Raw genomic sequence first — 17,694 nt, forward strand, 5'->3', positions numbered from 1 at the left:
CCTCCTCCTTTTTCCTTCCAAAAAAAAAAAAAAAAAAAAAAAAAAAAAAAAGCCAATGTCCCAGGGATATCAACATAACAAGCTACAACAAGACCAGGCACAAACCCTCATATCAAGGCTACACAAGGCCACCCAGTAGGAAGAAAAGGCTCTAAGAGTCAGAGATGCCCCACTCCCACTGTTAGGAGTCCCACAGAACACCAAAGCTGCACAGCCATGACACAGATGCAGAGGACCCAGCTCAGAGCCATGCAGGGTCCATGATGGCCACTTCAGTCTTTGGAGCCCCTATGAGCCCTATTTAGTTCTGTGGGCCCTGTTCTTGTGGTGTCCTTGAGCCCTCTGGCTCCTATGATTCTTCCTCTCCCTCTCCCATGGGATTCCCCCAAATTAAAACATTTTAAATATTTTAAATGTTAATTTCATTAAATCTTGGCCCCAAGTCCATGCCTTTTTATTATTCCATGTGGTGAAATTGGGACTTCTATGCATACAAAGAAACGGGACAGTTAGCTCCAACAAAAGCACTTTCATGATTGAGTTGCAGCTGAAATGACTATTTTTCTCCTATGGAATATTATATTTACTTGAAATGAAAATGTGGCTAACAATTTACAAAAATAAAGCCAGCCACTTCCAGAAAAAGCTATCAATATTGACTGTCAATGATAATATTTGAGCTTTAGAAAAAAAACAAATAAAAAAATATTTGAGCTTTAGAGAGAAAATTTCAAAAAGCTTGCATCTCTCTAAAGTGGGAACTTCTGGTTCCTTTGGCGAGTCAGTTATGTCAAAGGATGCTTTCCTGAAGCCAACACAGGTGGAAGGATGTTTTGCTAAAGCAATTACGTGAAAGGATGCCTGATGTTAACAAGGACCCAACAGGGGCTGGTGAGATGGCTCAGCAGTTAAGAGCACTGACTGCTCTTCCGGAGGACATGAGTTGAAATCCCAGCAATCACATGGTGGCTCACAACCACCTGTAATGAGAAACAAATAAAAAAATCTATGGGCCAGAGCAAGCAGGAGAAAGGGAAGGGGGAAGAAGGAAAAAAAAAGAAAAAGAAGAAGAAGAAGGACCCAACGGACAGTGGATGACACTGGGTGGTATTAGTGCCTTACCATTCCTAACGGTCATCATTTGTAGTGACTTTGTTGAACCCACGCCAGGGAAGTTGGGGAATCCCCAAAAACCACGAGAGGCCTTCTTGTTGTAAAAGCATGAGGCAGTTTAATGTCGGGGCCCTGGGTTGACACGTACCTCACGCAGGAGGCAGAGGCATCAACCCTGAAACCCAAAAGCTAGGGGTTTTTATAGGGAGTGGGTAGGGGGTTGGGGGAATCTTTGGGGAACTTGGCACAGCTTCACACAATTGGCTTGATTACAAGTCAGTAGAGTAATACATGCAGGTTGTAGCATCAACAATTTCAGGGAGGGTCATCGAGACCCAGGCCACCAGATGGCCACTGAGTCAATCAAAAAAAAAATAACCCAAAACAGTTCTTGTGTTTATGTCTATCCTTGGGGCCACTCATCCTCAGGAATGTCCAAACAAGGGGCTCTCCTGGACATGCCTGGACTTGTTATTGTAAGATCTTCAGCTAGGCCTTCAGGGCCTGTCAGGCCTCAGGCCTTNAAGTTNCTAATATTGCCCTATTTGTCTCATGTTATACTTTTGACTATAAGTTCTTTGCTTTTCTTGAATTCAATTCCTTTCAACTTCATAGAAAGAAACACACCAAATGGTGTTTTGGTGGCTTCTTGCCACTTCCGTGGACTTGGACCAATTGGCAGAGTGATATCAGCTGATGCTGACTCTGAGTCTTGCCAAGACAGACTCATGTGGTGTTTTGCTGAGGAAAGACTGGTGGAATGTCCTTCCACCAGTGACGTTTGGAGGGAGTATAGATAGGACTCAACGGACAGTGGTGGGGGCTCATTTGCATAGCTGGCTTTGCAATACTCCTTGGTCTCTCGTCTTTCTTCATTTTTGTCTTCATTGAGAGAGGCACGGTAGAGAACTTCTCCTGGGGTCCTTACTGGTCCTGGTGGCTCCCACCGACTCCTGCTGATTCCTCTGAGGCCTGGCAGTTCCTGCTGGGTCACGCCACCACTGCTGCTATCCCAACACTACTTTACTGTGCTACTGGTAAATTCGTGAAGTGTTTGCGAGTGGATTGAGCTGCAAACTGAACTGCTGATTTCCTGACAATTCAGACTGGACTTGCTCCAAAGAACAATTTCTAAACTGGTCCACTTCCCCTCCCCCCCCCCGCCATATCCTAATAATTTCTTTCCCACTACCTCTGGTGGGCAAGTGTGCTATAAAGGAGGTTAAAGCATTTTAGAACCATTATTAAAAGCAGAGTTTGAAAAACCAAAGACAACATCTCTCTTTGTAAACTTGCTTTCCAATATTTAGGGATATTTCTGATCAGATGGATGACAATATTAACACATGTGATTCTCAAATGTTGTGACAATAAGTAGCTCTGGGAAAACCTGCACTACTTGTGGAATTAATATTTTACAAACTGGGTTGGGCAGTGGTGGCACACACCTTTAATCCCAGCACTTGGAAGGCAGAGGCAGGCGGATTTCTGAGTTCGAGGCCAGCCTGGACTACAGAGTAAGTTCCAGGACATCCAGGGCTATACAGAGAAACCCTGTCTCAAAAAAAATTTTTTTACAAACTGTCAGTATATCAAGTTGGAAAACTATATGAGTAAATGTCCACCCAAAGTGCAAGGATTCAGAGGTCTGGTGACAGAAGTCTGTAATTCCAGCTAGGCAGGAGGAGGGTCACAAGCTGTAGACCACCCTAGGCAATTTAGACTCTGTTTCAAAGTAAGAAGTTAAGGAGTGCCATGTGTGATAGCTTACACTTTTATGTCCCAGCACTCTCAGGTAGGTAGGTAGGTAGGTAGATATATAGATGATAGATAGATAGATAGATAGATATGGATGCAAAGTGCAAAGAAGGCCCAGGCAAGATGGCTCAGCAGGGAAAGGTACTTGCTTGCTGTCAGCCTGGCAACCTGAACTTGAACCTTGGAGCCCACACATGGAGGATAAGAACCCTGACTCCCCAACATGTCCTCTGGCTGCTTCCATACAAGTGCCATGGTGAGCATTCCACTTAATAAATAGTAACATTTTTAAAAAGACTAAAAACATAAAGAGGGCTTAGAATGTAGTTTAGTGACAGAGCCCTGTCCTGTCTTCAAACCCCAATACCACCAAAAAACCCCACAAAACTAAACAATGACAAAGGATCCCCACAAAGTACAACTATATAATTCAACCAAAACCGTACATCAGTGGCAGCAGAGACGGCTCAGCACTTGCTGCTCTTGCAGAGGACCAGGGTTTCGTTTCCAAATAGCAGTTTACAACTGCCTGCAACTCCAATGAGAAGGGACAGACACCATCTTCTGACCTCTACGGGCACCAGAGATGCAGGCGATGCACATGTATATTCAAGCAAAAACATTCATACACAAAAAATGACAAGTATAGCTCCAAAAAATTTTAAATATTAAATTGTTTAAAACCACCATACACCACACTTGAAGGAAAAATTCAGCTGTTTTCTGGGAGCTAAACATAAGAGAGATCTAGGGAAGACATTAAATAATACTATTCCTGTTAAAATTTTCTTTTAAAAGTTTGTTTTTATTAACATATTTATATTACCAGTCGTATGTAGAGTCTCACAGCTATAATCTCAGCACTGCAGTGGTGGAGACAGGAGGACATCAAGTTTGAGACCAGCCTGAGCTATGTTGTCTCAGAAAACAAAGAACTGGTACGCTCAGCTGTAGTCTTTGCTTAGCATAGGCAAGGCTTTGAATTTGTTAGTGCTGAAAATAAGTTACTTCATAAAGTTTGATATTTTTCCTTTAAGATGAATTAATAGTTTTTAAATTTCTCACTTCAAATATTTGATGTGTTAAATATAAACCACATAAATAGAAGCTCTTTGTGATAAATGTAAAAAATGATAGAACTTTTGTGAAAAATAATAATGGAACTCTATCATTTTTAAGTGTAAAGAGCCCAAAGACCAAAAGGTTTGAGAATAGTTGCCCTAAAGGAATAATTTAAAGGGAATATAAACTAAAGTAGTCTTTCAACTACTTTACCCTCACAAGAAGAGAAATCCCTCTAGTTCTCTAGTTCCCTAAACACCCACTAGTTTAAACATGAACACTTAATATGGATGGTATGAACCCACAAGGTGACTGTTACAAAGTCTAATAACAATAAATAAATACATGTAATTCAAAAATTAATAAATGAAATGGGTGCTGTGCCTGTGTAGTCCCAGCACTGGAGAAGAGGAAGAAGGGTTAGTTCAAAGATAGCCTCAGCCTCGTTCTGAGTTCAAGGCTAGCCAAGATGCATAGCAAGATCCTATCAGATCAGTAAGCACAAAGCCAGTTCTTATCAAAGCCACCGTAGCTCAGTAACAGAATCTGCTTGCCCAGAACTTTAAGGTTCTGGGTTTGATTCTCTAGCAAACCAAAAATGAAATAAGAAACAAAACCAAAAAGCATGTTGTGGGGTCCCGCGAGATGCCTTAGTGGGTCAGGGCACTGCTGCCAAGCCTGGTGACCTGCATTTGACCCCTGGGATCCCCACGGTGGAAGGAGAGCACGGGAGTCCATCAGCCGTCCTCTGGCCTCTACACATGCTGTTACCACCTAATTGGCGCTGTTTGGTTGTGTTTCAAAGTGTTTATTATTTTTAATTTTTTTATGTTTTTCAAGACAGAGTTTCTCCGTGTAGCCCTGGCTGTCCCAGAACTCACTCTGTAGACCAGGCTGGCCTCAAACTCAGAGATCTGCCTGCCTCTGCCTCCTGAGTGCTGGGATTAAAAGTGTGCGCCACCACCACTGCTTCAAAGTGTTTATTGGCCATAAAATACCATTACCACATGTTAACCTTCCAGGCAGGCTAGAAAATCTCTTTTATTTTATCTTATTTTATTTTGTGCATGGATGTTTTGCCTGTATGTATGTCTGTGTATCACATGCATGCCTGGTGCCTTGGAGACAGAAAAAGGGATCAGATGCCCCGAACTGGGGTTACAAATGGTTTTAAGCCACCATGTGGGTGCTGGGAACCAAACCCAGGTCCTTTGGAAGAACAGCCAGTGCTCTTAACCATTGCACTATCTCAAGAAAAAAAAAAAATCTTAGATTCCTTTCAGAGTACAGAACGCTGAGGCCAAACAAAAGTCACCTAGCAGAGAAGAAAGCTCTGACGTTGTCGAGGCAAACAATGGTCAGTGGAACCGTATGTGCCTAAACCTACCCAACACAACCTTTCACAGACGTAGGTCCCAGGATGGGGGAGGGGTGTGGGTGGATTTTCCAGGGTAGCACTCCCACACCCTATATCTAGCTACTCTCTCTAGTACCCTGTACAGCTGCAGGAGAGTGGCTCCCCTAAGACACTTGCATCCCTTCTACTTACAGAGCCCCACTGACAAGCAACCTCTACACAGACACAGTAGCTCCCTCCGTGGGAAGCAAGCACCACACTCATGAAATCTCCCAGCTCAGGCCAAAGCAAACATCTTGTTGGTCTTGCCATTGCGAGCAAAGCAGAGAGTCACTGGAGGCATCCGCCAGTGCTCCTTTGGGACAGGCCTATGACCACGGCTTCTCAGCAGCCTCACCATCAGGCCTTCCTAACCAGGCAGATGCCAAAAGTGTGAAGGAGAGTGAGCCTATGAAGATCCCAGCCATTGTGATCAGCTTGCTACTCTAGCTGTCGGATGTCATGTTATCACACTGGGAATGGAGGGGATCTCCCACAGAGGCCCTGACACTCCAATGTTCTCAGTTCAGGTTCACGTCGGGTGTAGATAAAGTAGAGATTGAGGTTCTAGTCACTGGGCCCTCAGACTCTGCAGCAAGACCATTATTCTAAGTGACTAGGGTTCTGGGGGCTTTCACACTGATGATGATGATGATGATGATGAGAATGAGCCAGTTTCGAGTCCAGTCCCTGGAAATGGAGGCCAGCATAACCGTCACCAAAATCTTCACAAAGAAGGTGTTCCCCCAGGGGGCCTCAATCAGTGCAGCCAGCAAACCCCAGCCTAATGTGACTCCCCCAGCCACCAGCCTCAGAGCCAGAGGTTGATGGCCAGGAACAGGGCCCCCAGGACTCAGAATACAATGTTGAAACCAAACAGGAGGCACTGCCCACAGCGGTGGACCTCGGGCTCCTGGAAGTACTGGATACCGTCTAACACGATGAACAGTCACTGACCAAGGAACTGGAGCAGGACTAGAGACCAAGCCTAGCTCTGTGTAGGGCACCATGGGTTAGAGAGACCCTGCCCCAGGCCTAACTGACCCTGGGTTCTTTTCTTTTCTTTTCTTTTCTTTTCTTTTCTTTTCTTTTCTTTTCTTTTCTTTTCTTTTCTTTCTTCTTTTCTAATTCCATTTTTTCAAAATTTATTTATTTATTTTATGTATTCACCATTGCTCTCTTCAGACACACCAGAAGAAAACATCAGATCCCATTACAGATGGTTGTGAGTCACCATGTGGTTGCTGGGAATTGAACTCAGGACCTTGGAAGAACAGTCAGTACTCTTAACCACTGAGCCATCTCTCCAGCCCCTTGTTCCTTTTCTTCTGGCTAAAGTCTGGGGGAGATTCCAAGCCCTAGCTTTCCCAGTGCGTGTTCTTACCCCCAGGATCTAAGGCATTGCTTGACATATATTAGGTGTTGTCAAAGTCAAATTCCTTAATTTATTTATATTTTAATTAATCTTTGGTTGTTGTTGTTGTTGCAATTGGAGATAGGGTTTCTCTGATTAGTCTTGGCTGTCCTAGAACTCATTCAGTAGACCAGGCTGGGATTAAGAGTGTGAGCCACCACACAAATTATTAATTTGGGACAAGGTCTCACTGTATAGCCCTGAATGGCCTGGAACTTTCTGTATAGACCAAGCTGGCGCCACAGAGTTCTGCCTGCTTCTGTCTACCAAGTGCTAGGATTAAAGGCATTCATGACCATATGCCTTTATTCTCAATATAGAAACCAGACTGTCTTCTAACTGATAAATACTAAAGCAACTCAAGATTAAGAGAATTGCGGCCGGGCGTGGTGGCGCACGCCTTTAATCCCAGCACTTGGGAGGCAGAGGCAGGCAGATTTCTGAGTTCAAGGCCAGCCTGGTCTACAAAGTGAGTTCCAGGACAGCCAGGGCTATACAGAGAAACCCTGTCTCGAAAAACAAAACAAAACAAAACAAAACAAAAAAAGATTAAGAGAATTGGAAAAGAGGTTGGAGAGATGGCTCTGTGGTTAGAGCACTGGCTCCTCTTCCAGAGGACCCAGGGTCAATTCTCAGCACCCACATTGTGGCTCACATAGGGTTTGCCTTAGACCCGAGATAATTCTCCTCCTCCTCTGTAACCCCAGTTCCAAGAGATCTCACACAGACATACATGCGAGAGAGAGACAAAAGCTAAAATTTAAAAAGAGAGGGGAAAGCTTTCAAAAGATTAAGAGGGCTGGAGAGATGGCTTAGTGGTTAAGAGCACCAACTGCTCTTCTGAAGGTCATGAGTTCAAATCCCAACAACCACATGATGGCTCACAACCATCCATAATGAGATCTGATGCCCTCTTGTGGTGTGAAGACAGCTACAGTGTACTTACATATAATAAATAAATAAATCTTAAAAAAAAAAAAAGATTAAGAAATTAGCTGGGTGGTAGTGTTGCATGCCTTTAATCTCAGCACTCAGTGCAAATCTCTGAGTTCAAGGCCAGACTGGTCTACAGAGTGAGTTCCAGAACAGTTAGGGCTACACTGTCTGGGCTATTTACTGGGCTATTTACTGCAGCTTAACTAACTACCCCAAAATTTAGTGCTTAGAACAGCAACTGTTTTATTATTATCTCTCACAATTTTAAGATTTGTCTAAATTCAGGATTTGGGGGTAGCTCAGATATTTGGGGTATTTCAGGTGATCGCTGCTTTTTATGTGGTCTCCTTCCTTGTTTCCAGGGACTTTTTGACTTAGAAACTTCCATGATCTTTCAAAACCTTGTTGGCTATAGACAGTAAAGTTGATAGAGTACTTGCCTGGTGTACCCTGGGTGTGACCCCCAGCACTACATAAACCAGCTATGGTGGTATACACCAGTAATCCCACCAGTCAAGAGGTGGATAAAGGAGGACCAGGGACTCAAAGCCAGCCTCAGGTATAAAGTTTGAGGACAGCCTGGGCCTTGTGAGACCCTATCTCAAAGGGCATAATATAATAATAATAATAATAATAATAATAATAATAATAAGTGCTTCTGTGTCTGTTTTCTTACATTCATAACATTCGTTGTGTTCATTATACATTCCACAGAAAACCTCATGTTCCTCGCTATAGCCTACAAGCCAGTGGTGTCTGAATTCTCTGGTCTCCTCCATTTGGCTCCCTCAGGTAGCCTTTACTCACACACCCCCCCCCTTTCCCGCACACTTTATTTCTGCTGCAGTGCCCTTCTTGTCGTGCATTGAACTCCGGGGGTCTCTTTTGGGATTTGTTTGTTTGTTGCTGTTTGGGTTTTTTTTTTTTTTTTTTGAGACAGGGTTTCTCTGTGTAGTCCTGGCTGTTCTGGAACTCACTCTGTAGACCAGGCTGGCCTCGAACTCACAGAAATATGCCTGCCTCTGCCTCCCAAGTGCTGGGATTAAAGGCGTGCGCCACCCACCAGCAGGATTTTTGCACTTGCTGTCTAGTCAGCTTGCAAGGCTCTTTCCCAAGGCTCAACCTGCCTCGTTTTCTTCAAACCATTAAGTTCGAGGCTAGCCTGGTCTACAGAGTGAGTTCCAGGACAGTCAGAGCTACACAGAGAAACCCTGTCTTGAAAAAAAAAATCACAAAACAAAACAAAAAGTACTGACAAGCCAAATTTGCAGCGCCGTGAGGTTGGGATTTAGAATGGCAACTCCCAGACGGAAGAGACTGAAGGGGACATTCAGCGAGCACCGGGCAGCAATACAGAAAGTCCACACCACAGCTCGTGGGCCGCTTGGTCTCCAACTCTCTCCGCAAGAGCATCCTTGCAGTCTGCCATCTATTACTCGGCACTCGTTCCTCCTTCCTGAGTCGGCGCGTCGTATCGAAGCGCTCGGCCACCGCGCGCCTGCGCCATTGGCTTGTCAGCCAGAGGCGGCGTGGGGAGCGCTGGGAGAGGCTGCGGCGTGCGGAGAGCAGAGGTAAAGCCGGGGCCAGTGCGGTGCCAGGCGGGGCACGAGCTGGCCGAGCAGGGAGAGCGGCGCGCGGGTGCTGGAGAGCCCGGCTCCTGTGAGGGAGGCCAGCTCGCTGAGCAGGACCCGAGTAGGCAGACGGGGTACTGCGCTCCCGAAATCGCTAGAGCGAGTCCCTGCCGGCCCCGGCCGTAGAGCCATGTGTCCCGCCTGGGGGACTGGAGAGTCCAAGCCAACCGCCTTGTGCAACAGATGGAAAAACTGAGTTTCGGGGAGGGACAGTTCTGCCCGAAGTCACACCGAGTGAGACTAGACTCCCTTGGTGCCTTGCTGACATGATTATTTATTCGTCCCACATTTATTTGGGCTCAAGGCAGGGACTAAAGGAGATACAGTAAGGCCCTTGCCTTTAGGCAGCGCTCAAAGGTTTGGCAAACCAAAATTACAATGCAGTAGCCGATCTTACCATTTAGGACTGGAGACTGCAACTGTGAGGAAGGCATGCCTGAGACTAAACGCCTCCTGTAAGACTTGGAGGCTGGTGAGTCACAGCGGTAGAGTTGAGACTTTTGAGTCCAGCCTTATGATTGGTTAGGTTCATAAGTATTCTTGTTTCTTAGGTTGCGGGTTATTTTGTTTGTTTTGTTTTGTTTTGTTTTTTTCTTTTTCTGTCCTTAACCCAGAGATTGAGAACAGGAACTTTAGGTTCTAGCCACCTGGGTTCCAAATGTATTCTTGTACACATTTGAGCTTAACACTAGTGTGGGGATGCTGTGAGGTTCACAGATGCTCATCCACATATAGTACCTGGCGTCTGGGTGTATCCTGACAACACACAGTCCCCAACTTCAAGGAACTCACTGGTAATGGGCATTTAAATGAATGCCTGCAGTGACGCCTATAAAGGCTGGCGCAGTCTGTGCAGAGTATAGTAAAAGCAGCTAGTGAAAGAAGTCCCATCATTGGTGTGCAAAAAGTTAGTTGTCGCTTCATGCTATGCAAGGTGATTTCTGAGCAGAGTCTTTTAAAAGAGTTTTCCTACTGGGTTACTTGTCCCAGGAGAAAACCAGCCTAAAGCAGGGATAGCAGTAGACCTGCAGTTCCAGCTGCTAAGGTGGTAAGACTGGGAACCACTTGAGCCCAGGAGGTTAACACACACTTTATAACCAGGTATTGGCACTAGATTCACAAGCATCAATATGGTGACCTCTAGAGGAGTTGGGAACCACCGGGTTGCATGTACTGATCCGTAGTGGGGTCACATCTAGGAAAGGCCATCACAGCGTAGTAATACCTGTCCACTTAAAAAGGGACCTACAGGGGGCTGGAGAGATGCCTCAGTGGTTAAAAGCAGCGTATATTCTTCCAAAGGATCCAGGTTCAGTTCTCAGCACCTACATGGTAGCTCAGAACCATCTATAACTCCACTTACAGGGGATCTGACTCCATATGTACACTCAACACACACATAAAATTAAAAAAATAATTATTATTTGTTACAAAAGAAGATATATAGACCCAGAGTTATAGAACAGTATAGTTCAGTTGGTATAGTGTGTTTTCCATGATCCAGCATCTGTCCAATAATACGAAACATGTATATAGTGCATGTGATAGGATGAACATTACTTTCCATGTCTTATATAGAAATACTTTTTTATTCCTGTGTAGGGGATCCAGCCTAAGGCCTCATACATACTAGACAAGTGAGCCCTCATTTAATCCCAACAGCTTTGTGAATGTGTGGATGTATATATTACTAAATACATAACTATAACTGCTCTGTCGGTATCATGTTGATTATTTGTATTTCTCCAGGACTGGTCATTTGGTATTGGATAATCAATTGATGTTCACTATTTCACTTGCTCTCAGCATTCCTTAGTTGTCTGTAGTTTTTTGCTTAGGGTTGAGGCCTTGTAAGCTTTCCCTCCCAGACATTAATGTGTCTATTGGTGTTATCCTTAATTCAGGTCTTGTTTAGGGAGCCATGTTGGTGACGCTTCATGGCTGTATAGTCTCTGGCATATCTAGGAGACACAGACCATATCTAGCAAACCTCCTGTCCCTCTGTCTTTTTTATGATCACAGAGCCTTGGCTGCAGGACTTTCTCACAGGTAGTAGTTGGGACCAGGCTCCACAGCTCTTTGTTTTGATCAGTTGTGGTCTTCTGTGGTGGTCTGACTCTTTTGAAAGGAAAGTTTCCTTTACGAAGGGTGAGAACTACAATTCCCCAGCTACACCCTGAAGAAGCTTGTGTTTGTGAGGCAGGCTCTCACATGTAGTTTTGGCTGTGCTAGAATTAACTCTGTTGAGCAGACTGGCCTTGAACTCATGGAGAGCTGCCTGCCTCTGCCTCCGCCTCCGCCTCCCAAGTGCTGGGATTAAATATGCCACCACCATTGGCACTTGAATTTGTCTGTTCTTAACTATAAACGACTCAAGGGCAAGGACCAGATGTTTTTAATTTATATTACTTTGCTTTTACTAAGATCAGAGCTAAAACTCAGTGTTGGCCAGAGAAGGTGAGAAAGGTGTTTACTACAGTGAGTGAGTGTTTCTTACTCTGGTGACTAAACAGAAGTGACACGTCTGATATATATATATATAGGTGGGAAGGACTCATGTAAATAGAGACAAATACTACTGTGTATCATTTGATTTAAGCTACTCTTTCTCTTCCTGTGCTTGCAGCTTTATAAAAAATGGAGTTTCAAGCAGTAGTTATGGCCGTTGGTGGGGGATCTCGGATGACAGACTTGACTTCCAGCATTCCCAAGCCTCTGCTTCCAGTTGGAAACAAACCTTTAATTTGGTACCCGCTGAACCTGCTTGAGCGTGTTGGATTTGAAGGTGAGCAGTAGCCATGACAGATGCATTCATAAACCTTTAGTGTGTTTGATCGCAATAATTTGTCAGCAGTGTGAGAGAGAGGGTGGCCAAAGCAGGCTAGGGCTTAAAGCTTGCTAGAGACTTGATGTTGGTCTATGGCCACGCAGCAGAGAGCACAGCCTCCCCAAGAGCAACTCTTATCCCATGCTGCAGCCCAGGCAGGTGCCTGGAGCTGAGAGAGTGCAGTCTGAGATGTGGGAAGCCGGAGCTGGTTCTGGGGTGGTTGGGGCCATGAGGTTCTCTGACTCTTGGACATCCAAGTGCTGCTGGGAGTCGGGGGTTTGGGGGCTGTGGACAGTGTCTAGCCCGGGGCCGGGGGTAAGGGGAGCTCTGGCTTGGCCTTAGCTTCTCAGAGGCAGGCTTTGTGGTGTTGTGGCTAGGAGCACAGAGAAAACTTCTACAGGAGAAGTAAGCTGTGGCTCTGTAGTTGAATGCCCTCTCCATGGCTCCTCACAGTGGGTCTTGATGAAAGAGAGAGTTCATGGTTCTAAACAGTTTATTGGTTGTTCGTGGTGGAAAATGGGTATATAACGTACTGTACCCACTTCTCAGGGTGGACCTGAAATTAAATACCTTCTGCAGGGAGGAATGTCTGGAAAGGGAAGCTTATTGGCTAAGCCCTCTGGGCCTCTAGGTACCTCATTACCATGGAGAACACTGTTTTGGATCTGTGTGACAAGTTTCTTTTATGTGAGGAGCATGGCATGTGTTCAGGCCAGAAGTCTGGCAAGGAGTGGGGGGTCACCTAAGTCTCCGTGCGCCCACTGAGTCTCCATGCCTCAACATGCCCGTACTTTACCAAACTTCCTGGCTTGGTTTTACATTCTACAACTGGACTCTTAAGTTCGGGGCCTAGGAATACCATTTTGCTTTATGGGGGAAATGAGACCATAGTGCCAAACATTGCTGTTAAAGAAGGAATTCTCCATAGATCCAAGATGGGTATTCTAAGGATATCAGAAAGGAGTGTTGGGAATCTAAATGCCTGACTGTCAGCCTGAGACTCTGTGATATGCTGGGTAATGTTTTAAGCGAGAGAGCAAAAGCCTGAGAAGACAGCTCAGGCACTGACTTCTAGAACCTTCCTTCAAGTGTGGCAGGAAGGCTTTTGTGTACTTTTCACTTGGGTCACATTAAATAGATGATGATGCCATTAAATGGGAAAAGAAATATAAGTCAGGAACAGGTTTGAACCAAGATAATGAGCACGGCTTTGGCCATATTGAGTTTGAGGTATCACTAACTAGAGTGAGTCAGAATGCAGCAAATCGGGGTGCAGAGTCTAGGGCCCAGACTGCTGCAAGAGGGCATCCAACTGTGAGAGGGTTTCTTAGTTTTATTGTATTTATTATTTATTTATTTATTTATTTATTTATTTATTTATTTATTTATTTATTTTGGTTTTTCGAGACAGGGTTTCTCTGTAGCCCTGGCTGTCCTGGAACTCACTCTGTAGACCAGGCTGGCCTCCAACTCAGAAATTCACCTGCCTCTGCCTCCCTGTGCTGGGATTAAAGGCGTGCGCCACCACGCCCAGCTATGTGGGTACTTTTTAAGTAGTTTAGTTTTGACCTGTGGTAGTGTGAACTTGTAATCTTACCTACTCAGGAGGCTGAGGTAGGAGGATCATAAGTTCAGTGCCAGCCTGGAAAACCAAAAGGTCTTTATCTCTAGAAGAATAGTAAGGGGTCTTCCTTTCCTTCAGTAACTTTATGATTTGTCGTCCGTAACTCTCCGCTTCTTACTGTTGACTTTAGTTCATATTCAGCAGTAGCGTTTTGTTGTATATGTAATACTTACTGTGCATATAATTCTTTCTTACTGAGGCTAACTCAGAATGTGTGGGGTGCTCCCTAAATGTAGAATTTTTATTAATTAGTTTTTTTTTTAAAGTGTGTATAAGAATATTTCTCGTACATGTATATAAGTGCAATATGTTCACGCCTGTTGCTTTCAGAGGCCAGAGGGGTTTATTTTTCTATGTATGAGTGGTTTGCCTGAATGTGTGTGTGCACCACATGCACTCCTGTGCTGGAGGAGGTTTGAAGAGGAGCTCAGTGCCCCCGGAATTGGTGTTAGAGTAGTTGTGAATCACATCACTGTATAGTGCTGAGAACCAAACCCAGGTCCTCTGCAAGAACAGCCAAATGCTTTTTATTTTTCCTCTCTCTCTAGACAACATGAGACAGGGTTTCTCTGTATAGCCCTGGCTGTCCTACAACTCACTCTGTAGATCAGGCTAGTCTCAAATTCAGATATCTCGTGCCTCTGCCTCTTGAGTGCTAGGATTAAAGGCATGTATGTGTCACCATTCACTGCCTGAGCAGCTAGTGCTCTAACAGCTGAGCCATCCATCTCTCCAGCCTCTAATTAGTTATTACAGTTTTTGTTTGTATTTTCTAGACAAAATCTCTATGTAGCAGCTCTTTCTGATCTAGAACTCACTGTAGACCAGGCTGGTCTTAAATTCAAGAGATTCACCTCCCTCTGTCTTCCAAGCAGTGGGATTATATCTACAATTCCATTCAGCTTAATTCTTTTTTTTTTTTTTAAAGATTTGTTTGTTTATTTTTATGTATGTGTATACACTGTAGCTGTATAGATGGTTGTGAGCCTTCATGGGGTTGTTGGGAATTGAATTTTTAGGACGTCTGTTCGCTCCCTCCAATCAACTCTGCTCATTCAGTACCTGCTTGCTCTAGCCCAAAGATTTATTTATTTATTTATTTATTTAGATTTATTTATTTATTATATGTAAGTACACTGTAGCTGTCTTCAGACACTCCAGAAGAGGGCGCCAGATCTCGTTATGGATGGTTGTGAGCCACCATGTGGTTGTTGGGATTTGAACTCAGGACCTTCTGTAGAGCAGTCAGTGCTCTTACCTGCTGAGCCATCTCTCCAGCCCAGCTTAATTAATTCTTATTATTTTCTTTGACAAAGCATGCATTTTACTAATTAATTAATTAATTTTCTTGTTTGTTTGTATTTTATGTGCATTTGTGTTTTGCCTGCCTATATATTTGCATGAAGGTGTTGGATCCTGGAGTTATAGGCAGTTGTGAACTGCCATGTGGTTGCTGGGAATTGGAACCTGGGTTGTCTGGAAGAGCAGTCAGTGCTCTTAACTGCTGAGTAATTGCTTCAGCCCTGATTAATTTTTTTTTTAAAGATTTATTTATTATATGTAACTACACTGTAGTTGTTTTCAGACAATGCAGAAGAGGGCATTAGGTCTTGTTACAGATGGTTATGAGTCACCATGTGGTTGCTGGGATTTGAACTCCGGACCTTCGGAAGAGCAGTTGGGTGCTCTTACCCACTGAGCCATCTCACCAGCCCCCGATTAATTAATTTTTTAAAAGATTTCTTTATTTTGTGTTTATGAGTACACTCACTGTCTTCAGACACACAAAAAGGGGGCATCGGATCCCAGTACAGATGGTTGTGAGCTACCATGTAGTTGCTGGGACTTGTATTCCAGGATCTCTGGAAAAGCAGTCTTTTTTTTTTTTTTTTTTTTTTTTTTTTGAGACAGGGTTTCTCTGTGTAGACCAGGCTGGCCTCGAACTCAGAAATCCGCCTGCCTCTGCCTCCCGAGTGCTGGGATTAAAGGCCTGCGCCACCAGGCCCGGCTGGAAGAGCAGTCTTAACCACTGAGCTATCTCTTCAGCCCCAACTAATTTTTGAAAGAGGGCTTTAAACTTGTGTAGTCGAGGATGACATTAGACTTTCATCCTCCTACATGTACTTCCTGAGTTCTGGGATTATAGATGTGTGCCACCAATATATATTTTATGTAGTGCTGGGCATAGATACCATTTAGTGCATATAGATACTAACTGAGTTATATCCCCAGCCCTAAATGTAGATTTTTTTTAAGATTTAGTAGAGACTTATTTATTTTGTGGGTACCTAAGTATGTGTGTGTATACGTGTATGCTGTGGCTCATGGGGGTCAGAGAACAACTTTTTGGAGTCAGTAGTTCTCTTATTCCACTGTATGAGCTCAGGTCATTGGACTCAAGCAAGCGCTCTTACATCTCACCAGCCCCTGCTATTTATATGTTATTCATCTTTTATAATAACTAAACTGGGATCCTCAATCCTGCTAGGTAAATGTTTTACCGTTGAGCTGTCTCTCTTTAGTTTTTCCCCTTAAAAATACCAAAAACAATAAGAAGAGGCTCTCACTAAAGAGCCTGTTGCTAAAGCCAGCCTTGAACTTACAGTCTTCCCGTCTCAGCGTCCCCAACAGCTGGGTTTAAGGCCCACACCACTGCCTGGTAAAAGTTTTGGAAGTGACTTTTGTTTGTTTGTTTTGTTCTTTTGAGACAAAGTCTCTCTGTATAGCTCTGGCTGACCTCAAACTCACTGTATAACCTGGCTGGCCTTGAACTCAGAGATTTGCTTGCCTCTGCCCCCTGAGTGCTGGGATTAATGTATACTGGAGTTTGCTTTCATGTATGTATATGCACCATGTTCACATAGTGCCTGCAGAAACCAGAAGAGAGTGTCGGAGTCCTGAAACTGTAGTTACAGGTGGCTATTGGTCCTTACTTGAGTGCTGGGAACTAAACCCAATTCCGTGTAAGAGCAGCAAATGCTCTTAATGGCTGAGCCATCTTTCCCATCTCCTGAGGTCCTTCCTTTCAGAGTGAGATTGTTATAAGAGTTAACTGAGAGTATAGATCTACAACAAGGTGAGAGCCAGTGAGCTGGCCTAGAAGGAGAAAGCTGCCCGGCAACCTCAGTTCAATCTCTGGAACCCAAGTTAGGTGGATGGAAAGAACACCACAGAATAGTCCTGATCTCCACACATATGTAAGCATGCACACACGAGTGCATGCACACACGAGTGTATGTACACACACATCCTTTTTTTAAAATGTAACAATAAGGGTGGAGGATAGTTTTGGAAGGGGTGGGGGGTAAATATCAAAATATACGCATGCACAGAATTCTCAAAATTAATAAAGTAATTTAAAACCATGTCCTCTTCAGCAGTACATATACTAAAATTGGGGTGATAGAGAGATTAGCATGGCCCCTGCACAGGGTAACAGATTTGTGAAGTGTTCCATTTCTCTCTCCTTTCTGCCTTCCAGCACCCCTGCATAAAGGGGTTTTCTAATTCGGTGTCTTGTGACTTTGTTACTGTTTTTCTGTGAAGCCCAGACCTTGGATGTAGGAGGTAAAGGCAGGGCATTCAGGGCACTCCCTCGAGCCACCCCTGTAACTTGGGGTAGATTTTGGTCTCTCTTGTTCTGCACAGAAAAGGAAAAGGGGAACATGAGCCTGAAGAGATGTGACAGGTGGATCACAACCCAACTGGTTAGGCTTTTAGGAGTCATTTTCTTTCTTCCCCTTCTGTTACATTTAAAGTTGCTCAGCTATGAGGTGGTGCCAGTCCTGGACAAGTACAGCTGTGTCACAGAATGTCAGAGGATCTGAAGACGAAGTTTACTGTGGCCCACTGCCAGCTTTTTATATAAAAGAAAGAAAGAAAGAAAGAAAGAAAGAAAGAAAGAAAGAAAGAAAGAAAGAAAGAAAGAAAAGA

The 17,694-nt window shown here is 44.2% G+C and overlaps 1 protein-coding gene and 1 pseudogene across 1 annotated transcript in view; both read left to right on the forward strand.

Annotated features, from left to right (window-relative positions):
* The first annotated feature begins 9,197 nt into the window (after nucleotides 1-9,197).
* Nucleotides 9,198-17,694, forward strand: part of Eif2b3 (eukaryotic translation initiation factor 2B subunit gamma) — a 72,102-nt gene continuing 63,605 nt past the window's right edge. Inside the window, exons 1-2 of the mRNA XM_021201200.2 lie at nucleotides 9,198-9,250; nucleotides 11,937-12,095. Coding sequence (XP_021056859.1) covers nucleotides 11,948-12,095 — 148 coding nt within the window. The 5' untranslated portion in view covers nucleotides 9,198-9,250; nucleotides 11,937-11,947. The remainder of the gene's footprint in view (nucleotides 9,251-11,936; nucleotides 12,096-17,694) is intronic.
* Nucleotides 17,128-17,224, forward strand: LOC115064272 (annotated as a pseudogene).

The sequence above is a fragment of the Mus pahari genome, chromosome 6 (assembly GCF_900095145.1).
Source record: "Mus pahari chromosome 6, PAHARI_EIJ_v1.1, whole genome shotgun sequence".
NCBI lineage: Eukaryota > Metazoa > Chordata > Mammalia > Rodentia > Muridae > Mus > Mus pahari.